We start from the raw sequence: 25,219 nt of genomic DNA, 5'->3' as shown, positions 1-25,219 counted from the left end.
TTACAGATTTGAATATAGAATATCATTCCAAGAGCTAGAAACCATTGAGTATTTTAAGATTAGCTCTATACTCTGTTATTACTAATACAAATTATTACATAGTATAATATTTATATTTAAGCAGCTATTAACTAACAATGATACAACGTGTTGTGCACTTTTTTTTATAATGAAAGCATCAATTTTTTGCGAACAACAATTTACTAAGAATTAAGCACAATATTAACCAATATAAGACAGAAAAGGCATTGACCTATCTGTGTGAGCCAATGGCAATCGGAAGGACCATTATTCTTGAACAAGCACAAGGCTCACCACAAATAAATCAGCTAATATAGTAGTTTTCAGATCCCCACTGGGAAACTTGAACTATTCATACTTTGTTTTACCATAAGGACAACTTTAAAAAATGCGTGACTTAAGGAAACAAATCGTTTTAAAGCTTTTGAGATATAAAAAAAAATAAAAAACATACAGCAATCTTTTATAAAAGATTTTAAAAATCAATATGTTGGGGACCCAGCATCGTGTTTTTGGTCCTAATTATATTGCTGCAGGACAACTGTGACTGCGGACATAAGGGTGCTTGTACTGGGCTGTGTCCAGGTCTATAGCCGTTCCTTGCAGACTGATCTTCATACACCACGAAAAAAGGTTTCCTTGTTCTGAATGTTCTGAAAAAGACATGGGAAATTACAAATCATAGAAAATAGTAGAAATAGATAAGTCAAACTATAACATTGGATAGAAAAAAATGATGGGATGTTTCAGCGATAAGACCGGTCTCTTATAAAGGTTTCACAACACCCAAAACAAAAGCAGGGGTAACCTTTTAAGCTTCCTGGACCACTCTGGAAGAAGAGGAATAGTCTTGGGCCACACATAAAATACACAACAATAAGCTGGGTACACACAATTTGAATATGGAATATGACTGACATTCGGTCAGTGTATACAGCTGCTTTTCTGTCAGAAGCCAGCCTTCACAACCAGCTTCTGTCTAACAGACATGCTGGAAAACCAGCATCTGACCAGCTGCGAGCACTGATCAGTGTGTTCTGGTGCAGGGGCACTGACATCGCTTGTGTAAGTACAGCAATCTGTCTGTTTTTTTTGTTCAGTCTGCTGGGTTGAACAAAAATAAAATGAGGGTTTGTACCCAGGTTAAAGATAGCTGATTAGCAGACAAAGTCAGGCAGATCACAAGTTAATGATTGGATTTTAACTATGTCCTGTGTTGGGAGGTGGCGGAGGGGGTTGTAGGTGGGGGCGCAACTGAAATCTGGAAGGGGTGCAGTCCACCGCAACCCCTCCCCCTAGATTTTGTCATGTGGCACTTACTTACCAGGGGGGTCTGTGCATTCGCTGCCATTGGTGCTATGCCAAACACAGCATCCCTCCAGACATTCCTGTGCCTGGATTGTCCGTGGTGGCTGCGGCTGCCATGCAGGGCACGTCACCCACCCAGACGTGCCTGGATCTCATGCTTATCTCTCTTGGGCAGCCTGGAGCCCGGAGGCTGGACATCACTGATTTAAAGTAAAACTACTGTATAGCCAAAATGTTTTTTTTAATTTTTGATAGAGTGAAGAGGGATTAGAACTGCTTTCAGGTTTTTATTGCTGTCTGTCCCTGTTAGGGAAATACATTATATATATTCTGTTTACCATGTGAAAATGAAAAGAAATCCCAAATTCTCAGTCACCACCAGAACAAGAAAAATCTTTCAATGGGGACACTAGTGTCCCTGTAATACCCTGCGATTCCTTGAATTTTTAGTTTTTTTTTCTCCGGCTTTCTGTTTTGGCTATGGGACAGGAAGTGAAGGGAAGTCTCTACTATAGGACACAGATGGGAAAAATAATGACCAACAGGGGTAATAGCCCTCCCTTATTCTATATGATGTGAAAAAAAAAAAAAACATTTTCAGTTGGTATAATTTCAAAATTATATTGCCATAAATAGCAATCGCCATTGTTTAGTCCACAGAGAAGTAGACATTGTGTAAGGTCCAACAACTCCCACAACTTGCCTGTAAAAAATGTATTTTTTGGAAAAAAAAATGTCTTTAACAAAGTCTTCCTAAAGGCCCGTACACACGTACCGATTGTCGGCCGTAAAGATTCGGCCGACGACCGATCGGCTGATTGTAGGCTTGTTAGTATGATGCTTCCGACAGCCGACAGCGCACTTTCGGCCGAACAGAATCTGTCGTGCAAGCATTAAAATTTTTGTAGGCCGACACCAGAACGGCCGATTGTTCGCCAGATTTCGGCCGACAGACAGCAGATTTGCAAGACTGGGCATGCTCAGAAAAGAAAAAAGACAAGGAAAGTTAACCATCACATGACATCATTTCTGCAGTCGGCTGTTGTTGGCCGACAAAATTCGTGTGCAGTCTTTTGCAGTTTTCAACAGACACGACAGCCCTAAACCCAAGAATGAAAATGAGACAAATTGCAGATTACCAGCCCTTAGATGTGATAGCTGCATTTGTTTTCTTATGTACTGACATAAAATCTCAAACAATGTTATCAGCTTTCCCAGCTATCTTCTATGAACTACAAAAATCCTCTTCCTCCCTATGTAATGGAAATGAGGAGAAGAGGAAGAGGTGTAATCCTAGGATGACACCATACTGTATCCAGGAGAGTAGATGAGCAGTGTTGAGTGAGCATTGTTAACCTACACAGGATGTTCGGTTCCTGGCAGGATCACCAGGTAAAAATAAAGGGAAAATGCCTAAAAGGAAAGAAGAAAAAACAATGCAGCCAACACATCTAAGAACTGGTAAGCTATGATGTTACATTATTGTTTTGGGGTTTAACTTTAATGTCCTTTTCATGCAGCAAATATTATACTAAATGTATAGAGTATGTAAAGCTTGACATGCCCCGAAATATGCTAAAATTAATAAGTAGCATTTTCAGCTGTACTGGAAGTAGCGCAAAAGCAAGACTATTCCAGAAAATGGGCCCCTGCACCACGCTTCTTCCATTTTGCTACCAAAAAGTGCAGTAAAATACCAGGAGTGTGTAATATGATGCTATTAGTAAAAACACTTTTGCTGGTAAAACCTGACACAGTAAACCCCCCTCCATTGCGGGGGTTACGTTCCGAACCCAGCCGCGAAACGTGAAAATCCGCGAAATAGAAAAACCCTATTAAAATGCATTGTAGGCATGTTTTTTTTACTGTCACTGTACGTGTAAAAGCATTTTAAGGTCTTTAAACACACTTTTAAAACAATAGAAACTCATTTAAACACATAAAAGATACTAAGAGACATAGCAAGAGCTATGAAAAACACAAAAATATTTCATTTTTAATGATTTATATAGTAAAATAACATTACAAAAAAAAAACGCAATATACCGGGACCGCAAAAACTGAACAGCGATGGAGCGGGGGTTTACTGTATAGCAACCTATTTAGATGCACTGATACCTTTTGAACCTTACTAAATATGTTAAGGGACAATATTTATTCAAAAGAGTGATGCATGCAAAATAGGAATGATATAGCTGCTGATGCTTATAAGGAGGCTGTCATGAGTAGAATTGCCAAGATTTATTTAAATCAAACGACCCATATAATTATATTCATACCACTGCCCCATAGAAAATGGGAATGGAAGCTCATAGAGAACCCAGACGTAAAATATCTAGGCAGATGAGGGTCATCATTTACCTGGCATGCCACCAACAGAAATGTATGCATTAGGATCCATCCATGTATCTTCCAAAGCTTTGAAATCAGCAGGCGGTATGTCCATAGAGGATGTTGCTTCCTCTGTTTTCAGCACAAGCTGATTTGCCTGTATCTTAACATCCACAGTGTGCCAATCTTTGAGGCAAATACCAGGTGGGAATGTCACGGAATTAGCTAGTTTGTCCAGTAGAGAAGCTTCTAGTACCTGAGGATGAACAAGGGTCATTAAAAGCAGGCAGAAAATAAATATTTAATACTCTGGTAAATTATCCCCTTCAGCCCCATAAGATTTTCCCCCCTTTCTCCCTTCAGGACCAGGCCCTATTTTGCGATTCAGCACTGCGTTACTTTAACCACTTGCCGACCAGTCACTGGGACTGTACTGCGGCAAAGTGGCTCAATTCCGTCCAGAGACGTAGACCTACGTGGCTGGACTCCTCCCCCTGTAGGCGCGCTCCCACTGTTTTCAGTCACAGCGGGAGTCGGGCCAGGGGAGGAGCGGCGGCGATCTCAGCTGCTCTTCCCCGATCGTCGGGGAATCTACTTTGGAGATCCGCCCGCTTGTGTAAACAGAGCGGGCGGATCTCCTAAGTGACAAACAGTGACAGATTGCAGGGTTCAGCATAGCTGAACCTGCGATCTGTCCCTGTGTCACTCAGTCACCTCCCCCCACAAACGTTAGTAAGCACCAGGCATACATTAACCCCTCCCTCTCCAATAAAATTAACCCCTTCCCTGCCAGTGTCATTTTTACAGTAACAGTGCACATTTATAGCACTGATTACTGCAGTAATGTCACTGGTACCCCCAAAAGTGTCAAAAATGTCAGTCAACGGTCCAATCTGTCCGCCGCAATGTTGCAGTCCCGCAAAAAAAATCGCAGATCGCCGCCATTACTCATTAAAAAAAAAAAACACCAAAAATGACAGAAATCTTTCCCTTAGTTAGTAAACGCAATAACTTTTGCGCAAACCAATCAAAATACACTTATTGTGATTTTTTTTACCAAACATAGGTAGCAGAAAACAAATCGGCCAAAAATTTCATTTCATATAAAAAAATGTTAAAAATATTGTTATTTTTTCAAAATAAACGCTCTTTTTTTGTTTATAGCGTAAAAACTAAAAATCACACAGGTGATCAAATACCACCAAAAGAAAGCTCTGTTTGTGGGAAAAAAAGGACATAAATTTTGTTTGGGTATAGCGTCGCACGACCGCGCAATTGTCAGTTAAAGTCGCACAGCGCCGAATCGCAAAAAGTGGCCTGGACGTAAGACAGCAAAATCCTCTGGTGGTAAAGTGGTTAATGGACAATTGCAAGTTAGTCGTGCGAGTTAGTTATGTCCTTTTTTCCCACAAATGGAGCTTTCTTTTGGTGGTATTTGACCACCTGTGCGATTTTTTTTTTTTTGCGCTAAACAAAAAAAGAGCGACAATTTTGAAAAGAAAACAATATTTTTCACATTCTGCTATATGACATTCCCAAAAAAAAAATGTAAAAATCAAAATTTTTTAACATTTTAGGCCAACTTGTTTTCTGATACATATTTTTGGTAAAAAAAAATCGCAATAAGCGTATTTTGATTGGTTTGCACAAAAGTTATCGCGTCTACTAACTACAGGAAAGATTTATGTCATTTGTATTGGGTTTTTATTCTTTTACCAGTAATGGCGGCGATCTGCGATTTTTTGCGGGACTGCGACATTGCAGCGGAAAGATCAGACCCCTAACTGACATTTTTGACACTTTTGGGGGTACCAGTGACATTACTACAGTAATCAGTGCTGAAAAATATGCACTGTTACTGTAATAATGCCATTGGCAGGGACGGGGTTAACCCTGTTGGTGATCAAGGGGCTAAATGTGAGCCTAGGGGAGTGATTATAACTGTAGTAGGGCGTGGCTTCTGAAATGATCATAGAGACGTGATCCTATATAGCAGGGTCACATGAGCTCTGTGATCATCCCAGGGAGAAGGATGGTCGGCTGTGTTTACAACAGCCGACCGTCCTTCTCTCTCAGCGGGGAATGATCGCGGGTGTCAGGCGGCAATCGGAGCCGAATGCCCGCTGCATCTGCTTCCCCGCTGATGAGTGGGGTGGGAGCGCGCTGCCGGCGGCGTGCTCTCGCCCCCTAGACTCCCCAGAGCGAGCGTGGTACATGTGTGGTGGGCGGTCGGAAAGCAGTTAATATAAGCCAGGTAGTGAAAGTTTCCAGATTTCTAGTTAATTTCTACAGCGTTCTACAGACATTTTCTGACTATTTTCTGTATTTAAAGAGGAAGTAAACCCTCCTCTGACACTTGTACCTATAGGTGATCCTATGATAAGGCTTACCTATAGGTACTGTAAATATCTCCTAAACATGTACCGTTTAGGAGATATTTACCTTACATGCAGCCAGTGATGTCACTGGCGCATGCGCTCTGAAGGAACGGCCGCTGGTGCCGTTCCTTCAGAGTCCCGTGCCGTGACCGTTGGCTCCCGTGTGCGGGAGTGACGTCACCGCGGCTGCGGCCAATCAGATGGCCGGATGCCGCGATCCCGGAAGACGGGCGACTGGACATGTCACCCGTCATACAGGTAAGCTGTTGGCACGGCGGGGGCTCGTTCTAAGGTAAGTATTTCATAATGAGCTAGTATGCGATGCATACTAGCTCATTATGTGTTTCTCTTTCAGGTTACAAAAAAAATATATATATATATATATATGGGTTTACAACCTCTTTAACAACATTTTCTCTTTCTGTTCTATTACCCAGTTTTTGTAGTCAGCCCAGTTGCAACAGGTTAGTGTTGTGTATACCTGTTTCTGGCCATCCAAGGTTATGCTCAATGCTGAGGTGTTGCCTGCACCATATAAGGCCAAGAGGAGCCCACCATCCTCTAAGACTCGGAATGACAGTTGAATCGATAGATGCCAGGGTCCATGTGTATGTAATGGGAATGCTATGAGGGACCCAGAAGAAATGATTACAGAACAATTTAGCAGAAAGACAGAAGAAATACATCAGATTAGACATAGAAATTTAAAGAACAGAAGACAAGCCACTTAGCCTTCATCGAACATGTTTGATTAAAAACAAAAAATACATTTATTGATATAAATACATATATAAGCATCTTTAAATTTAAATAATTTTGGTATCCAGTTGTAATGGTTTTTATATATTTCTTAATCTAAAACTAAAGTCACAGCCTTTTTTATTTTATAAGAGTAAGGGAGGGGTATAACCCCTGTCAGGTTTTGTTTTGCCATCTGTGTCACTTTGGGGAGATTTTCTATTACTGAATGTCACATATCCACAACAGGACATGAAAGGAAATCCCTCTAAAGTGATGGGATCCCTGGTGTCCCTATTGGATGATTTCCCCTTAATTCCTGTCCTGGGGAAAACCGAGGACATGGGATTTTCTTTCACTGTTGGTGATAGTGGTAAACACGACAAATAGAGATGGTTAATTTCCCTAATGGGGACAGAGCCAGCAATATAAATCTGACAGGTGTTCTTATCCCTCTCCACTCGATCCAAAACAAAAAAAAGTTTTGCCTTTCAGTTAAACTTTAAATCAGGCTTAATTGATGGTATAAGAATAGAAATATGGGAATGGTCTACTCTATTCTGATCTATTTTTTGAAGGTGTAGGCAAAGTTGTCCTCCTAATCCTAGTGACCTATTGCTTAATATAGAGGTACCTCCGCTCATGGATTTTGTGGTTGACAGTTACATTTAATCCATGAATTTCAAACATCAATCTAAATGTGTCAATAAAAATGTAATAATTAAAATGTTTAAATTGCAATAAAAAAATTATTCTAAACTAAAATGTAAACTTTAAGCTTTACCATTCCATCATTTTTTTTTTTCTTAAACTGTACATTTGAGCTATCATTGTAGTCACAAGGCATTATTGAATATGTTTAGGGTAAATATCTGGGATAGCATTAAAAAATAACTGGAATTGTTTTTTCTAATTTTTTCTTTCCATTCCGAATTAGAAATAGAAATACAATAAAACCTTGGATTGTGAGCATAATTTGTTCCGGAAACGTGCTTGTAATCCAAAGCATTTATATATCAAAGTGAATTTCCTCATAAGAAATAATAGAAAACACAGATGATTCGTTCCACAGCCATTTATTTATAAGTCCTTCAGTCTACAGTCCATTTAAAAAGATTATAGTTTGATTGTAGTGACTTCGAGGCAACTTCAGGGAATGTCTGGGTAATCTTCCTGTGATTTTGGATCAAAATCGCATCAATTCAGATGAGGAGCTGAATTAGGGCTCATGCACACTGCAGCTAAAAAAAAAAGCTGTTTTTACAGGCATTTGAGCTTTTATTTTAAGCTTGAAGAATCTTGTATTATTTTGTGCTCTTGTGCACATTTTTATTGAGCTTCTTCAAGCTTCTTGGAGCTCCGTTGAGCTTTTTGAGCATAAGCGTTTTTTTTTGTTTTTTTTCACAAAACCTCCGATAGAAGTCGCCTTGGAGCAGTACAGGAAACTTCAGTAGTGCTAATTAAGACAGCTCTCGTTGACTAAAATAGGACATGACTCTACTCGTATTGGAAGACCTCAATGATTTATCAAGTTAAAATTTCCAAACAAATTTTGCTCGTCTTGTAAAACACTCGCAGACCAAGTTACTCGCAATCCATGGTTTTACTGTATATGAATCCGACCTAGACCCGGTCCACACTAGCGCGACTTGTCAGGCGACTTGTCAGCCTGACAAGTCGCGGTCCATTGACCGCTACAGGACCCGTTCTAATAGGAGCGACACAAGTCGCTCCGACTTAGAAAAAGGGTCCTGTACTACTTCGGGGCGACCTCGGAGCGACTTGCATAGACTTCCATTGTGTGAAGTCCCTGCAAGTCGCTCCGAAGTCGTGGTGCATGTCAATGCACAAGTCGCCCCCGAAGTAGTACAGAGTCGTGTGGCCTTAGTGTGAACTGACTCTTACTGTACCTACAAAATCCTATCTGTCCTAAAAAAAATACATCCATTAAGAGTTGACTTTAAATTAAAAAATGGCATAAGACCCATTCACACTATGTTGACACATTACCATGCACTAAAATTTACTTGAAGGCAAAGTGCTTCTGGCAGCATTTACTGCTACCTGGAGCTCCAGTTGAGAGATTTACTCCTACATTTTACCCTGCTGACAATGCTTTTCACCAGACAGTTGTATGCAGGTTGTTGTATGTTTCCATCGATTTTCTATGACATCACAACTCATGTAAACAACAGAAGAAATATACCCACTCCCCAGCACACTGTAATAAAAAATATATTGCCTTGCAGTGCACTGAAAGCAAAAAGTCAGATGCATTTTTTGGCTCTTGGATGCGCTTTAACCACTTAAGCCCCAGAAGATTTTACCCCCTTCCTGACCAGGGCCTATTTTGCGATTCGGCACTGCGTGACTTTAACGGACAATTTCGCGGTCGTGCGACGATGTACCTAAACGAATTTGACGTCCTTTTTTCCCACAAACAGAGCTTTCTTTTGGTGGTATTTGATCACCTGTGCGATTTTTTGATCATGCGCTATAAACAAAAAAGTGCGTAAATTTTGCAAAAATAACAATATTTTTCACATTTTTTATATGAAATTCCCCAAAAAAAATGTAAAAATCAAAATTTTTTAACATTTTTGGCAAATTTGTTTTATGCTACATATGTTTGGTAAAAAAAATCGCAAAAAGCGTATTTTGATTGGTTTGCGCAAAAGTTATCGCGTTTACTAACAAAGGGAAAGATTTTTGTCATTTTTGTTGTTTTTTTTTTAACGCGTAATGGCGGTGATCTGCGATTTTTTTTGCGGTACTGCGACATTGCGGCAGACAGATCGGACCCTTGACTGACATTTTTGACACTTTTGGAGTTACCAGTGACATTACTACAGTAATCAGTGCTATAAATATGCACTGTTACTGTAAAATTACACTGGCAGTGAAGGGGTTAACTTTTTTTGAGAGGGAGGGGTTATGTTTGTCTCTAGGGGCGTGATTCTAACTGTGATTGGCTGTGGCTTGAGGTGTAGGAACAGTGATCAACGGTCCTACATAGTAGAACCGTATGATCACTATTCCTACACAGGGGAGAATGACAGGCGGCTTGTTTACATTAGCCGCCTGCCTTTCTCCCTCTCCCCCCAACAATCGCGAGTGACCGGTGGACATCGGGTCCGCCGGTCACACGCGCGGGGGGGGGGGTCCGTGACCGTGACGCGTGCTCGCTCCCTAGACCCTCACAGGCTAGCGACGTAGTACTACATCGCTTTGCCTGTGGGGGGCTGACCGCCGACGTAAATAGTCGTGCGGCGGTCGGCAAGTGGTTAAAGACTTATTTCCACAACAAGCTGATGTTCCAAAAATTGTACAAATATGGCCGGGCCCTCAAATTTGTAGTAATCATTATTACTGCCTTCTCCTGATGTAGTAAGCACTCAGTACTTTCGTAGCAGCAGCCATGGCTGTGTGTTTTGTTGGGTTTTGATAGAAGTTTTATATGTTTTGTTTCTGGTTGTTTTTCTCTTTTGAGCCAGGGTATACCCATTGGCTCTGTTTTTGTACTCTTCTTAAAAAACAATTAAAAAAATTTGTAGTAATCAGCAAAATTGTGCTGCTATCCCAAAGTTATGAAAACTTGTACCGTTGAAGGTCAATGTTTAGAAACACTGTAGATAAAATATGACTTACAGGTAGGCTTGAAGATGGCATATCCATGTGCAGGGAAGAAAGTGCCTCTCTCCTCATTTTCAAAGCACCGCCGGTTCTCATCTGTATCCATTGCATCATCTAGAGCTTTTGTGCTCTTTTTCACCCAGGCCCAGTTCCTCATACACGCATCTAGAGCAGGATTCAACTAAGAGAATACAGTTCACATCACTGACACTTGCTGAAGAGCAGAAAGTATGACTGTTTTTCACACGCATGCCCCATTTCTCCTCAGGGCACTCACCTAGTACTCCCTTTCTTCCAGCTGACACCCGTCCACTGACTACACTACTCTGGACTGGTCCCCTTCCTGGGCAGACCCTTAGGCAAGATCCGCTGTACACATGATACTGTTTTCAAGATTCTCGCAGTGCCTCGACTCCTCCAGTCAGCTCTCCTGAACCTCTGGGCTCAGCTACACACCTCTGGCTCACCAGGCCGACTACCTGTGGCCACGCATCAACTGCTTCAGAAGAGGAGGCAGCCACCACCCTCCTTCTGGGACTCTGCTTCCTGCCAAAGACCTCGTGCACCTGTGCCCCTGGCTTTTTATACCCCACCTCACAATGCACCGAGACAGCCGTCTGTGCCAATCTCTGGGACTGTTTCAAAAGCCTGTGTCCTCATTGGCCAGGTGTAATGTTCTGGTACCTCTGGTACCCTTGTTCCCTATTTCTCTCTTACTAAATTGCATCCCATCTTGTTATCCAAGAGACGCATACACCTTTAAGACCGGATGACATCATTGCCGAGCGGAGCTGTTGACATTTCCCTTTGCTGAACTGAAGCCGGAACCTCGCTGCTGATCCGTATCTCGCTACGGGATCACCTCTCTCTAAGGACACTGTTACTACTAACCTATCTAAGTGATAAGTACCCCACAGGGGATTCTTACTAACCAATCTCCTACTGTCATCTACTGCAATTACCAGGACTATCTGTATCTATCTATTTACTGTCATCTACTGCAAATACCAGGACTATCTGTATCTATCTATCTACTATCATCTGCATAGACAGTTAGCTCTTGGGACTACCTTCAACTATCTTTGCACTAGGTTACTCTGTCTAAGTATACTCCATCTGTGTCCTCTCACCATCTGCACTATACTTGACATCAGAACCTATCTGCTTACCATCACCTGCAACTCTCCTAATACTACTCTTAGTGTTCACCATACAATTGCCTGTCTCTCATCTATACATTCTCATATATTCTATCCCTCCATTAAACATCTGATTGAGTATATGTATATTGCATAACAGGCTGTGCACGATGATGAAGTCCTGAGAGTTGGATATGTTGTTCAACAGAATCTCTACAAGGCTACTGAGTGTAATAATTCTGCAGCTGTAAATCCATCCACTAACAAAAACGCATGAACGTTACAGATTGAACGAGCCTTTAAAAAAAAATATGGATTCAGCAGAATTACCCACTCATGTACTACAATTAAAACAGCAAGTAGATGCATTGATCCTTGCGCTCACAGAGGTACAAAACGAAAATCAGACCTTGAGACAGCAGGTTGGCCATCTCACACAGCTTTCTGCTGCTCAGCCCCGTGAGCCTAAGATAAACCCTCCTCTAGTGTTTTCTGGTGATCGGAGCAAATTTTGTGAATTTAAAAACGCATGTCGTTTGCTTTTTTTGTTAAAACCTCTAACCTACACCACTGACCAAATTAAGGTTGGTACCGTCATCTCCTATTTAACGGGTGAACCCCCGGGCCTGGGCAGACGCTCTCTTTGAAAAGGATGATCCACTCCTTAATTCTTACCCTTTATTTCTAGCACAACTCGCTAGTTTATATGAAGACCCCAATAAGCAGAGTACCGCTGATACCCAATTACGGGCCTTAAAACAAGGAAGGAGACCTGTTGAAGATTTCGTGGCAAATTTTAAAAGATGGTCCCCTGATTCAGGGTGGAACAACACATCTTTGAGAACGCAGTTTAGACTCGGCCTATCTGAGGCCGTTAAAGACGAGCTCGCCCGAGCGGATTTACTTGGCACTCTAGAGGGACTGATACAGACCAGTATCAATATTGACAGACGACTACGAGAAAGAAAGGCTGAGAAGATGGGCTCACCATTTTCCAGTCCTTCTCGGATGTTGCCTGCTGACCCTACTCCTATGGAAGTAGGAATGATACGCCCACCTCTGACCCTTTCTGAACGTGCCAGGAGGAAAACCGAACATCTTTGCATGTACTGCGCATCCCCGAATCATTTGATAAGCGGCTGTCCCCTTGTCCGCAGGAAAGAGGGTGAGTGTTCAAATGTCTTGCTAGGGGGACTCACAACTTCCTTTTCTAATCCTTAACTTTTTGTTCATTTAACATTGCAGTGGGACCAAACTAGGATCACCACCAAGGCTATGATCGACACAGGATCTTGTGGAAACTACATTGACATTTGTTTTGTCTCCCTTAATAAAATACCTATTGTTTCTAAACCCAAACCTGTCTCCGTTAGTTTTATTAACGGTACCCCTTTATCCTCTGGTCCTATCACCAGTCAGAGACAGGCACTCCTTGTAACTGCTGACGAGTCTCATGTGGAGACCACCACCTTTGATGTATTAACTTCACCACATTTTCCAATCATTTTGGGACTTCCCTGGTTACACATACATCAACCAATCCTCGATTGGAAAACAAGAACGCTAACCTTCTCTTCTCACTATTGTGAAACGACGTGTAATCTCCCCACATATGATAGGATACTGTCTGTAGTGCCGGATGACATTATACCCTAGTGTTATCAGGATTTATCTGAGGTTTTCCTTGAGAGAAACGCTCAAATGCTACCTCCCCATAGGGACTATGATTGTTGTATCGATCTACTCCCTAATAGCAAGTTGCCTTTCGGACATGTTTATCCTCTCTCGCAGGATGAACTCTCTCATCTTAAGGAGTATCTGGATGAGAACTTGACAAAAGGATTCATCCGACCTTCTACTTCCTCCACTGCTGCTGGACTCTTCTTTGTCCGTAATAAGGATTCTAGCCTTAGGCCTATCATTGATTTCAGACAATTAAATGCCATTACAATAAAGGATCGTTATCCTTTACCTCTTATTCCTGAACTTATCGAACAGGTGCGTGGAGCTTCTTTCTTTTCAAAATTGGACCTAAAAGGGGCATACAATTTAATTCGAATCCGTAAAGGGGATGAATGGAAGACGGCATTCAGAACCAGATACGGACTGTTTGAGTACCTTGTAATGCCATTTGGGCTATGTAATGCTCCCGCAGCCTTCCAACGGTTTATAAATGAGATATTCAGAGACTTGCTTGATGTTTGTGTCGTAGTATATTTGGACGATATACTTATCTATTCTCATTCCTTACCTGAGCACATAAAACATGTGAGACTTGTGTTGTCAAGGCTACTTGCACATAACTTATACGTTAAATCAAAAAAATGTTTGTTTCATAAAGAGGAAGTACTATTCCTAGGATATATTATATCTAAAACTGGAATCAAAATGGACATGAGCAAAATATCCTGCATTCTGGATTGGCCTGTGCCAACCACTCGCAAAGCATTACAAAGGTTCCTAGGATTCTCTAACTACTATAGGAAATTCATTAAGAACTTCTCTGCGATTGTGAAACCTCTCACACAACTCACAAGCACGAAGAAACCTTTTAATTGGTCAACAGAAGCAAATGGAGCATTCTGTCTGCTGAAATCAAGCTTTACTACTGCCCCCATACTATGCCATCCAGACCCATCCCTTCAATACATCTTGGAGGTAGATGCGTCAAATATGGCAGTAGGAGCAGTTCTCTCACAACGACCAACAAACACCTCACCTCTTCACCCAGTTGCTTTCTTCTCAAAATCATTAAGCAGCCCCGAGGTGAACTACCCAGTAGGTGAGAAGGAGTTACTAGCCATAAAACTGGCGTTAGAGAATTGGCGACATCTACTCGAGGGCACTCAATTGCCAATCCTGATATATACTGATCACAAAAACCTTCAATACCTTCAGACTAATAGAACTCTTTCCCACCGACAGGTACGGTGGTCGTTATTCTTTCTGAGATTTAATTTTTTAGTGACTTACACGCCCGCAGACAAAAATAAAAAAGCGGATGCATTTTCATGACTAACCGAGAAGGATTGTACCGAGGTTCCCTCAGTTCCTATAATACCACTTGAACGTATTATCGGTGTCATTCGCTCCCTGAAGGAAGAGATTTTGCACAGCATAGGACTGGACTCACCTCCACCACAACTAACTACTGACGCAGAAGGCTTCCTCTACTACAACGATAAATTATACATACCCCCTACTATGCGAACCAAGATCTTGGAATTGTCGCATGATGTACCTATGGCAGGACATATGGGTATGACTAAAACTTTCAATCTACTTACTAGGCAGTTTTGGTGGCCAGACATGAAGACAACTGTAAAAAAGTTTGTTTCATCTTGTGATATCTGTGCAAGGTCTAAAATTGACAACACGAAACCATCGGGGTTACTTTGTAGTTTACCGATACCCCAGGTTCCGTGGGAAGTGGTATCCTTAGACTTCATAGTGGAACTACCACCTTCCAAAGGATTCAACACCATCTTGGTGTCAGTGGACCATCTGACCAAGATGGCACATTTCACTCCTATCCGAAAACTACCTTCATCCAAACAAACAGCGGAATTGCTTGTGAAACATGTCTTTAAGTTACATGGTATTCCAAAAACACTGCTGTCTGACCGTGGTTCACAATTCATCTCAAAGTTTTGGCTAGCTCTATGTCAGATACTACGAATAGAGCGTAAACTTACCTCTCCCTACCACCCTCAGACCAACGGACAGACAGAGAGAGTTAACCAGTGCATTGAACAGTATCTGCGTTGCTATACTTCGTATCTACAGGACGATTGGGCAGATCTCCTCCCGCTAGCGGAATTCGCCTATAACAACGCGACTCATAGCACTACTAAACAAAGTCCATTTTACCTAAATTATGGGTTTCATCCCACACTCCTTCCTCCACGTATCTTGCCATCAAGTAATCCAGTGGCATCTGATTATCTTGCCCAGATAAAGGATTCTCTGGGATTACTCAACAATACCATATCCCATGCTCATAGCCAACAAAAGAAGTACTACGACCTCCGTAGGAAACCCTCTCCCCAATATGCCATTGGGGATCTTGTTTGGCTTTCTACAAAAAATCTGAGATTGAAAATCCCTAGTAAAAAACTTGGACCTCTATTTCTGGGACCTTTCCCAATAGAGAAGCTTATTGGAAAAGCTGCAGTACAACTCACATTACCAACGGACCTCAAAATACATCCCATCTTCCATGTGTCGCTACTGAAGCCCCATGTTCCTAACCAAGGAATAAGGCCTACTATCTCACCTCCACCTCCTGTACAAGTGGAAGGTGGAGAAGAATTTGAGATAAAAGAAATTTTGGATTCCCGTTTCCATAGAAGAAGACTCCAGTATCTTGTACGATGGAAAAACTATGGGCCCCAAGATGACACCTGGCTGGATACCTCCAATATACATGCCCCTAGACTGATTCGCAATTTCCACTCGAAATATCCAGAAAAACCAGTTCTAGAGGCCTTCCGGAGCCGGCCTTAAGGGGGGGGGGGGTACTGTAATGTTCTGGTACCTCTGGTACCCTTGTTCCCTATTTCTCTCTTACTAAATTGCGTCCCATCTTGTTATCCAAGAGACGCATACACCTTTAAGACCGGATGACATCATTGCCGAGCGCCGCTATGAGCGGCTATTTCAATCGCCGGCTTTCTCTCACTCATTGCTCGTTCAAACCACATGTTCACCGCACCTTCTCCTGTGAAGTCGGAGCTGCTGACATTTCCCTTTGCTGAACTGAAGCCGGAACCTCGCTGCTGATCCGTATCTCGCTACGGGATCACCTCTCTCTAAGGACACTGTTACTACTAACCTATCTAAGTGATAAGTACCCCACAGGGGGTTCTTACTAACCAATCTCCTACTGTCATCTACTGCAATTACCAGGACTATCTGTATCTATCTATTTACTGTCATCTACTGCAAATACCAGGACTATCTGTATCTATCTATCTACTATCATCTGCATAGACAGTTAGCTCTTGGGACTACCTTCAACTATCTTTGCACTAGGTTACTCTGTCTAAGTATACTCCATCTGTGTCCTCTCACCATCTGCACTATACTTGACATCAGAACCTATCTGCTTACCATCACCTGCAACTCTCCTAATACTACTCTTAGTGTTCACCATACAATTGCCTGTCTCTCATCTATACATTCTCATATATTCTATCCCTCCATTAAACATCTGATTGAGTATATGTATATTGCATAACAGGCTGTGCACGGTGATGAAGTCCTGAGAGTTGGATATGTTGTTCAACAGAATCTCTACAAGGCTACTGAGTGTAATAATTCTGCAGCTGTAAATCCATCCACTAACAAAAACGCATGAACGTTACACCAGGTTTCCTCCACTGTCCAATGTGCCTCCCCATTGGGCACAGTGGGGACACTCCCTCAGACCATATGAATCACACACTGGGCAACTGAGCAGAACTAACTCACAGATCCTGCTCCCTGTTAAGAAGAGTGCAATATAGAATTTACCTTCTGCTCCTCTGATAGGCAGACAGAGCCAAAAACTATACTCACTCTCTAGCACCTACCTAGGAGGGTGCTACATACACTTTAGACCTCATGCATACTGGGCATGTAGCCCTGGTGCATGAGACTCTGGCGTTTAGGTGCCAGTGGAAGGCACAGGTGCACCATCCAGCCCTGCTGCCAGCAACCTATACATCAGTGATGGCGAACCTTGGCATTCCAGATGTTTTGGAACTACATTTCCCATGATGCTCATGCACTCTGCAGTATGGTTGAGCATCATGGGACATGTAGTTCCAAAACATCTAGGGTGCCAAGGTTCGCCATCACTACTATACACTATGAGAGGCTGATGGCTGCTGCAGCTGGACAGTGCCCTGAGCAGTACTAATATTTAGGGCAGTATGCAGCCTCGGACAAATGCCTGGAGCGTAGACTGCTTGCGTTCCAGGCATGTGCCTCTGGGCGCATACTGCCCTAAACGTTTGTACTACTCTGTGCACTATCCAGCCACAGCCGCTATCGGCCTCTCAGAGTTTTACAGGCTGTTGGCAGTGCGGTTGGATGGTGCGTCTGTGCCTTTCACATACATTTAAACACCAGAGTTCAATGTTCCGGGGCAAAAACACCCAGTGTGCATGAGGCCTTATACACTCAGAACAAACATAGCATCATTTTATACATGCTCTGACATATGGAATAGTCCTATTTTAGAAAAACATTGAATAGCTTATTTAGAAAGCTAAACATAGGGTAGCCACAGATGTGTGTACAGTAAACCCCCCTCCATTGCGGGGGTTACGTTCCGGACCCAGCCGCGAAAAGTGAAAATCCGCGAAATAGAAAAACCCTATTAAAATGCATTGTAGGCATGATTTTTTTACTGTCACTGTACGTGTAAAAGCATTTTAAGGTCTTTAAAGACACTTTTAAAACAATAGAAACTCATTTAAACACATAAAAGATATGGAGAGACATAGCAAGAGCTATGGAAAACACAGAAATATTTCATTTTTAAGGATTTATATAGTAAAATAACATTACAAAAAAAAACACAATATACCGGGACCGCAAAAACTGAACCGCGATGGAGCGGGGGTTTACTGTATACTTATACATTTGTTTATGCTGTGGTCGTAACAATAACCCCATTCCTAAAATATAACACATTGATGCAATTTATTGAACATTTCTTAATTAGCTAGCTTTATTATTAAATGTCTAGCTCAATGCTGTAGACATGTTATTTGATTACAGTACCGGTCTGAGAAGTTGAATTTGGCCATTTGCTGGAAGGTCACCCAGGATAATTTCCAGATTAGCGTAGTCAGAGATCACAGGCTCATTCTTTACATGATGAGTTAGCATGATAACCACCTCTCCGTTCACTCTTACATCTATGGTATTAATCGAGCTGTCCACAGTCACCTGCAAGACATAGGAGTTCCATATAATAGTTCCATGTGAGTCAATAAGGGACAAAAATGTTTTGCCTGGCCAGATCTTAGAACATACCACATTTTGCATGTACTAACATGTTATTCAGTGTAGGAAATCTCTGTACTCACAGTATATTATAATAATACTCATATACACTGCATGAGACTAGCGCAATATTATTGGCTAAATGGTCTGATTTTGCAGCAAGCATGGTGTTTATTTAAATCAGTCCAAAACTTATGAGGTACAGTAATTCATAGCAACCAGTTATTAATTTACTTCCTAGAACTGCTTTCTAAAGTAATCCTATAGAAGGAATATCAACAGCAGCCTCTTTTGCCCCTAGTTTTAATGTTGGACGAACCTGTCAAGTATACAGCAATCAGCTATAGCTTTATGACCAACCATCAAATATTGGGTAGGTCCCCTTTTGCTGAAAAACACCAACTTTTGCTGCCAAAATAGCCCTAACCCTTCAAGGTATGGACACTACTAGACCTCTGAAGGTACGCTGTGGTATCTAGCAGCAAGCGCCCAGGAAACAGATCCTTTAAAGTAGTTCTAACGCCTTGTGGTTTTTCCCCTTCTCTGCTGCAGCTGCCCCCCCCTCTTTTCCTTACCTGAGCCCATCCGATCCAGCAATATGCATGAGCTCACCGGTTCCCACCGCTGTGACTCTCCTCATTGGACAGATTGATAGCAACGGGAGCGAGCACGCACGGGTGCCCCCAGGGAAAGCAGCTTTCCCTAGGGACACCCAATGAAGAGAAAGGGCCTGGAGTGCCGGCGGGGGACCCCAGAAGAAGAGAATTGGGGCTTCTCTGTGCAAAACATTGCACAGAGCGGATAAGTATAGGCCTGTTTGTTATTTTTATGAAAAAAAAAAAACGAAGAATTACAACCACTTTACATCCTGTAAGTTGTAAGGAGGGGACTACACGAATTGAACTTGTTTTTCCAGCACATCCCACAGATGCTCAATTGGATTGAGATATGGAGAATATGGAGGCAAAGTCAACAACTCAAACTTGTGTTCCTCAAACCATTATGTCGCACCACTTCCTCAAACTAAATCTCTCTAAAACTGAGCTGGTAATTCCCCCCCTCCCCACCCCGACCGTGCCCCCCCTCCATGACTTTTCCATCAAAACTAGTTATGCAATCATCAATCCCTCCCCTCATGCCAGGGTACTAGGTGTAATCCTAGACTCTGACCTGTCCTTTCAGCCCCAAATCCAAGCATTGTCAAAAACTTGTAGACTTCACCTCCGCAACATCTCTAAAATTCGCCCCTTTTTAACAACTGAAACCACCAAGCTACTCATTCACTCCCTAGTTATTTCTCGCCTCGACTATTGCAACTCCCTTCTCATAGGCCTACCACTTCATAGGCTATCCCCTCTTCAGTCCATTGTGAATGCTGCTGCCAGGCTTATCCACCTTACCAACCGCTCAGTGTCTGCCTCCCCTCTCTGCCAATCCCTACACTGGCTCCAGATTGCCCAGCGAATTAAATTCAAAATACTAACCATAACATACAAAGCCATTCACAACTCTGCCCCAAGCTACATAACCAACCTTGTCTACAAATATCACCCAAATCGTCCTCTCCGCTCCTCTCAAGACCTCCTACTCTCAAGCTCCCTTGTCTCCTCCTCCCATGCTCGTCTCCAGGATTTCTCCAGGGCCTCTCCCATCCTCTGGAACGCTCTACTTCAACCTGTACGGCTATCTCCTACTCTAGCTGCTTTCAGGCGATCCCTGAAAACTCCTCTCTTCAGGGAAGCCTATCACACCTCCAACTAATCTTCCATCAGCTCATTCCCTACTGTTACAACCTCTTGTAACACCTGCCCCACCCCATTAGATTGTAAGCTCTTCTGAGCAGGGCCCTTTTAATCCTCTTGTAATTTATTGTATTGTAACTGTATTGTCTCATTCTAACATTGTAAAGCGCTGCGTAAACTGCTGGCGCTATAGAAATCCTGAATAATAATAATAATAATAATAATAATTCTTGAACCATTTTTGCAGTGTGGCAGGGTACATTATCCTACTGAAAGGGACCACTGCTCTCAGGAATTACTGTTTTTCCATGAAGAAGTGTAATTGATTAGCATCAATATTTAGGCAGGTGGTAGGTGTCAAGTAACACCCACATGAATAGCAGGACCCAAGGTTTCCTAGAACTTTGCCCAAAGCATCACGCTGCCTCTGCCAGCTCTCTTCCTTCGCATAATCTGCATCCTGGTGTCATCTCCCTCCCCAGGTAAGGGTCTTACACTCACCCGTCCATCCACGTGATGTAAAAGAAAACATGATTCATCACACCAGGCCACTTTCTTCCATTGCTCTATGGTCCAATTCAGATGTTCACATGCCCATTGCTAGCACTTTTGGCTGTGGACAGCATGAGCACCCTGACTGGTCTGCAGCTACACAGCCCTATACACAACAACCTGCAATGTCAATTTTTTCTGCTTTCAACACATCAGCTTCAGGGACAACATGTTTACTTGCTGACTAATATATCCCATAGACTTTCAGATGGATTTGTAACAAGATAATCAATGTTATTCATTTAACCTGTCAGTGGTTTATAGTTATGGCTAATCGGTGTATATGTCCCTGACTGGACCATTTAAAGTACATGCATGAGTGGTTTCCTACACTGTGTAAAGTGGAGATTTTGAACCCCAAAATTGGAGGTGAGGTCAGTAGAAGTGTTTGTGATGGATGGAAACAGAATACTTTATTTTTAAGTTCAGTATTTACAGCATATGTAAAAAACACACTCTTCCATCCATCATGGGTGCCTCTGTTGACAGATATCTCTCCCATGGTATTTTATCAGTTTTCTTCCCTCTCTCCTGGTCTTTCTGAAGAATCCTTGTATCTTCTACCTATCTTATTTCTTTTATCATTTTTACCATTTATTTTTAGTCAGGTAAATATAAAATACTGCATATTAATATTTTGCATTCAACTTCAGAGCCAGCAGGTGGCATTCTAGTCTACTTTTCACATTTAGCAATTTGATGATACAGCGCTGAATGAAGCCTTTTACTTACAAAACTCTTGATCATGGCATTGAACCCTTATCAGAGGCCGCGTGGTGTGTGTGGAAGACAGTGTTGGACTTGTGCACCCAAAGTTTGGTTATTGGTCAAATTTTTTGCGGAGGTTATAGTAGAATTCCCTTCTGGGGGTTATTACCTAATGGAGGACAGTGGCAGTTGATATGGTAAGGTCTTGGGCTGCTACCTTTCTGATAAGAGAATTGTTTGCAGAGATGTTTTAGCGGGAACCACGTAGGTGAGTATAAAGGAGTGTCTGGTACCAAAGGATTGTCTCACTTGATGGTTTATTTCATCAATGTATTGAAGATAAAAAACAACAAGTGGATCCAATGCGTTTTGGATGAATTGGCAAGGGAACACGTATGCAATCAATATCTAATAACATTGGAAATAACAATCTGTAACATGGGCTTGCAATCCACTGCTATTGCGGTTCTTTTTCATGTGATACTGACTTTGAAGCCTCTCATATCAGTCTTTGTCTTTATCATAGACAGGTTAGTCCCACCCTCTGGCATAGAACACACCATTTGCATTTTCATGACCCCTACAGGACCAAAGTCCTGGTAATCAGGGTTTGAAGACTCTTCCCACCCAAAACTCTTTTAAACCCTGAAATTCCCTAATATGAACCGATCAATCCAGAGAGTACTGAAAATCAGCCCTCTCTAAATTTAGTTCTGCATGGCTGTAGAACAATGCCAAATTGTAGTCTGGTTTGTTCAGTTTCTCTTAGTTCAGCCTGGCTGTCAGTTCTCACTTCTGCCCGCGTGGGGTAACCCCAAGTGATGTTTAAGACACTAAGTAATGCATTAACATGACACATCCCAGGCCTACTGTACCCCAGAGGACAGAGCTATTACATATTGCTTCTCCAAGCTTAAGGTCAGCCCATGGACCGCAAAGGCTTGGAAATATGCTTAGTATAAACTGTATACAATCATAAAAGAGGACCTAAACCTCCAAGGAAAGGAAGCTACACCCCTCGTCACATAGAAACAGGCCTTCACCCTGAGTTAGCAGTAACTCCTTAAAATTTAGAAGGAATAGGCAAGAAGACCTAAGAGAAATAACATCAAAGACTGGGAAGAGAAAAGGAAAAGAGGGGAAATGTTGAGAGGGAAAATAGGGTATGACCTCACACTCCGAATCTCACCGTCCTGAAACCTCCCTAATCGGGGTATAGCTCTAGGGTCTGTCTATGATTTCCTTATGTAACACCTCGCCTTGTCTCATTTCATACAGTGCCTTGAAAAAGTATTCATATCCCTTGAGACTTTCCACATTTATTCAGGTTACAACTAAAAATGTAAATGTATTTTATTGGGATTTATGTGATAGACCAACACAAAGTGGCACATAATTGTGAAGTGGAAGGAAAATGATAAAGGGTTTTCCCATTTTCTTTTACAATTGGATATCTGAAAAGTGTGGTGTGCATTTGTATTCAGCCCCCGTGAGTTTGTAGAACCACCTTTCGCTGCAATTACAGCTGCAAGTCTTTTTGGGATGTCTCTATCAGCTTTGTACATCTAGAGAGTGACATTTTTTGCTCATTCTTCTTACAAAATAGCTCAAGCTCTGTCAGATTAAAACTTTCCACGTTTTGTACAACTAAAAACGTAAAATGTATTATATGGGGATTTATGTGATAGACCAACACAAAATGGCACATAATTGTGAAGTGGAAAAGAAATGATAAATGGTTTTCAAAATCTTTTATCAATAAATATCTGAAAAGCGTGGCATGCATTTGTATTCAGCCCCCTTTACTTTGATACCCATAACTAAAATCTAGTGGAACCAATTGCCTTCAGAAGTCACCTAATTAGGAAATTGAGTCCACCTGTGTGTAATTTAATCTCAGTATAAATACAACAGTTCTTTAAAGGTTTGTTAGAGAACCTTAGTGAACAAACAGCATCGTGAATGCCAAGGAACAGACCAGACAGGTTAGAGATACATTTTTGGAGAAGTTTAAAGCAGAATTAGGTTTTAAAAAAATATTCCAAGCTTTGAACATCTCACGGAGCACTGTTCAATCCATCATTCAAAAATGGAAAGAGTATGGCACAACTGCAAACCTACCAAGACATGGCCGTCAACCTAAACTGACAGGCCGGGCAAGGAGAGCATTCATCAGAGAAGCAGCCAAGAGGCCCATGGTAACTCTGGAGGAGCTGCAGAGATCCACAGCTCAGGTGGGAGAATCTGTCCACAGGACAACTATTAGTTGTGCACTCCCCAAATATGGCCTTTATGGAAGATGGCAAGAGAAAGCCATAAGAATTCCCATTTGTGAGAAGCCATGTGGGGGACACAGCAAACATGTTGAAGAAGGGGCTCTGGTCAGATGAGACCAAAATTGAACTTTGTGGCCTAAAAGCAAAACGCTATGTGTGATGGAAAACTAACACTGCACATTACCCTGAACACATCGTCTCAACTGTGAAACATGGTGGAGGCAGCATCATGTTGCGGGGATGCTTTTCTTCAGCAGGGACAAGGAAGGTGGCCAGAGTAGATGAGGAGATGTATGGAGCCAAATAGAAAAAAAACTGTTAGGGTCTGAAAAAGACTTGAGACTAAGGCGGAGGTTCACCTTCCAGCAGGACAACTACCCTAAACATACAGCTAGAGCTACAATCGATGGTTCAGATCAAAGCATATTTATGTGTTAGAATGGCCCAGTCAAAGTCCAGACCTAAATTCAATTGAGAATTTGTGGCAAGACTTGAAAATTGCTGCTCACAGATGCTCTCTGTCCAATCTGGCAGAGCTTGAGCTATTTTGCAAAGAAGAATGGGCAAAAATGTCACTATCTAGAAGTGCAAAGCTGGTAGAGACATCCCAAAAAGACTTACAGCTGTAATTGCAGCAAAAGGTGGTCTACAAAGTATTGACTGGGGGGGGGGGGCTGAATACAAATGCACACCAGACTATTCAGATATTTATTTGTGAAAACTTGTGAAAATTATTTATAATTTTCCTTCCACTTCACAATTATGTGCCACTTTGTGTTCGTCTATCACATAAATCCCAATAAAATACACTTACGTTTTTAGTTATAACATGATAAAATGTAGAAAATTTCAAGGGGTATGAATACTTTTTCAAGGCACTGTAAATAGAAGTAAAGTTAAATTCATAAAGGATATGACTGACCACAGATCACATGCCACTGGCCCTCTATTTTTTTATTAGCTATTATTTATTATTATTATTTTATATGCACTGCGGGACACAGTATGCATGATAGCGAATTAGCCGGTTCAAGTGAACCTATTGTGACAGACGTTGCCATTGCTGGTCTCCTGAAAGATGCTAACTGCCTGGCTATGTTTGGAGTCAATATCCAGCACTGGGGTCCTTGGTTTCAATACCAACCAGGACTCTTTCCGCTTAAAGTTTGCATGCTTTCCCTACGCTTACTTGTGTTTCCCCTAGAGTATTCCATGCACATATACAGTATAGCTGTGCTAGGGAAGACTACCATAGGAGAAGAAAGCTGGACACGGGGGGGACTGTGAGTGTACAATCATAGTACAGGCCACCACACTAAAAGTCTACGTTTCCACCAGTGCAACTAAACAATGGCACCCGTTCCCAACTATGGGACGATGAAAATCAGCAACTTTGA

The 25,219-nt window shown here is 42.0% G+C and overlaps 1 protein-coding gene across 1 annotated transcript in view; it reads right to left on the bottom strand.

Moving 5' to 3' along the window:
• Positions 1-536: 536 nt before the first annotated feature.
• The window catches only part of SHBG (sex hormone binding globulin), a gene marked incomplete at its 5' end in the record, with an annotated part of 43,283 nt that continues 18,600 nt past the window's right edge, over positions 537-25,219 (bottom strand). Inside the window, 5 exons of the mRNA XM_082249322.1 lie at positions 537-674; positions 3,691-3,916; positions 6,520-6,662; positions 10,425-10,590; positions 18,320-18,487. Of these exons, the coding sequence (XP_082105448.1) occupies positions 544-674; positions 3,691-3,916; positions 6,520-6,662; positions 10,425-10,590; positions 18,320-18,487 (834 nt within the window). The 3' untranslated portion in view covers positions 537-543. The remainder of the gene's footprint in view (positions 675-3,690; positions 3,917-6,519; positions 6,663-10,424; positions 10,591-18,319; positions 18,488-25,219) is intronic.

The sequence above is a fragment of the Pelophylax lessonae genome (genome assembly GCF_965119305.1).
Source record: "Pelophylax lessonae genome assembly, chromosome: 3".
In the NCBI taxonomy this organism is placed as follows: domain Eukaryota; kingdom Metazoa; phylum Chordata; class Amphibia; order Anura; family Ranidae; genus Pelophylax; species Pelophylax lessonae.
Note: the sequence above shows the minus strand (reverse complement) of the source record. Positions and strands in the feature narration are given on the sequence as shown.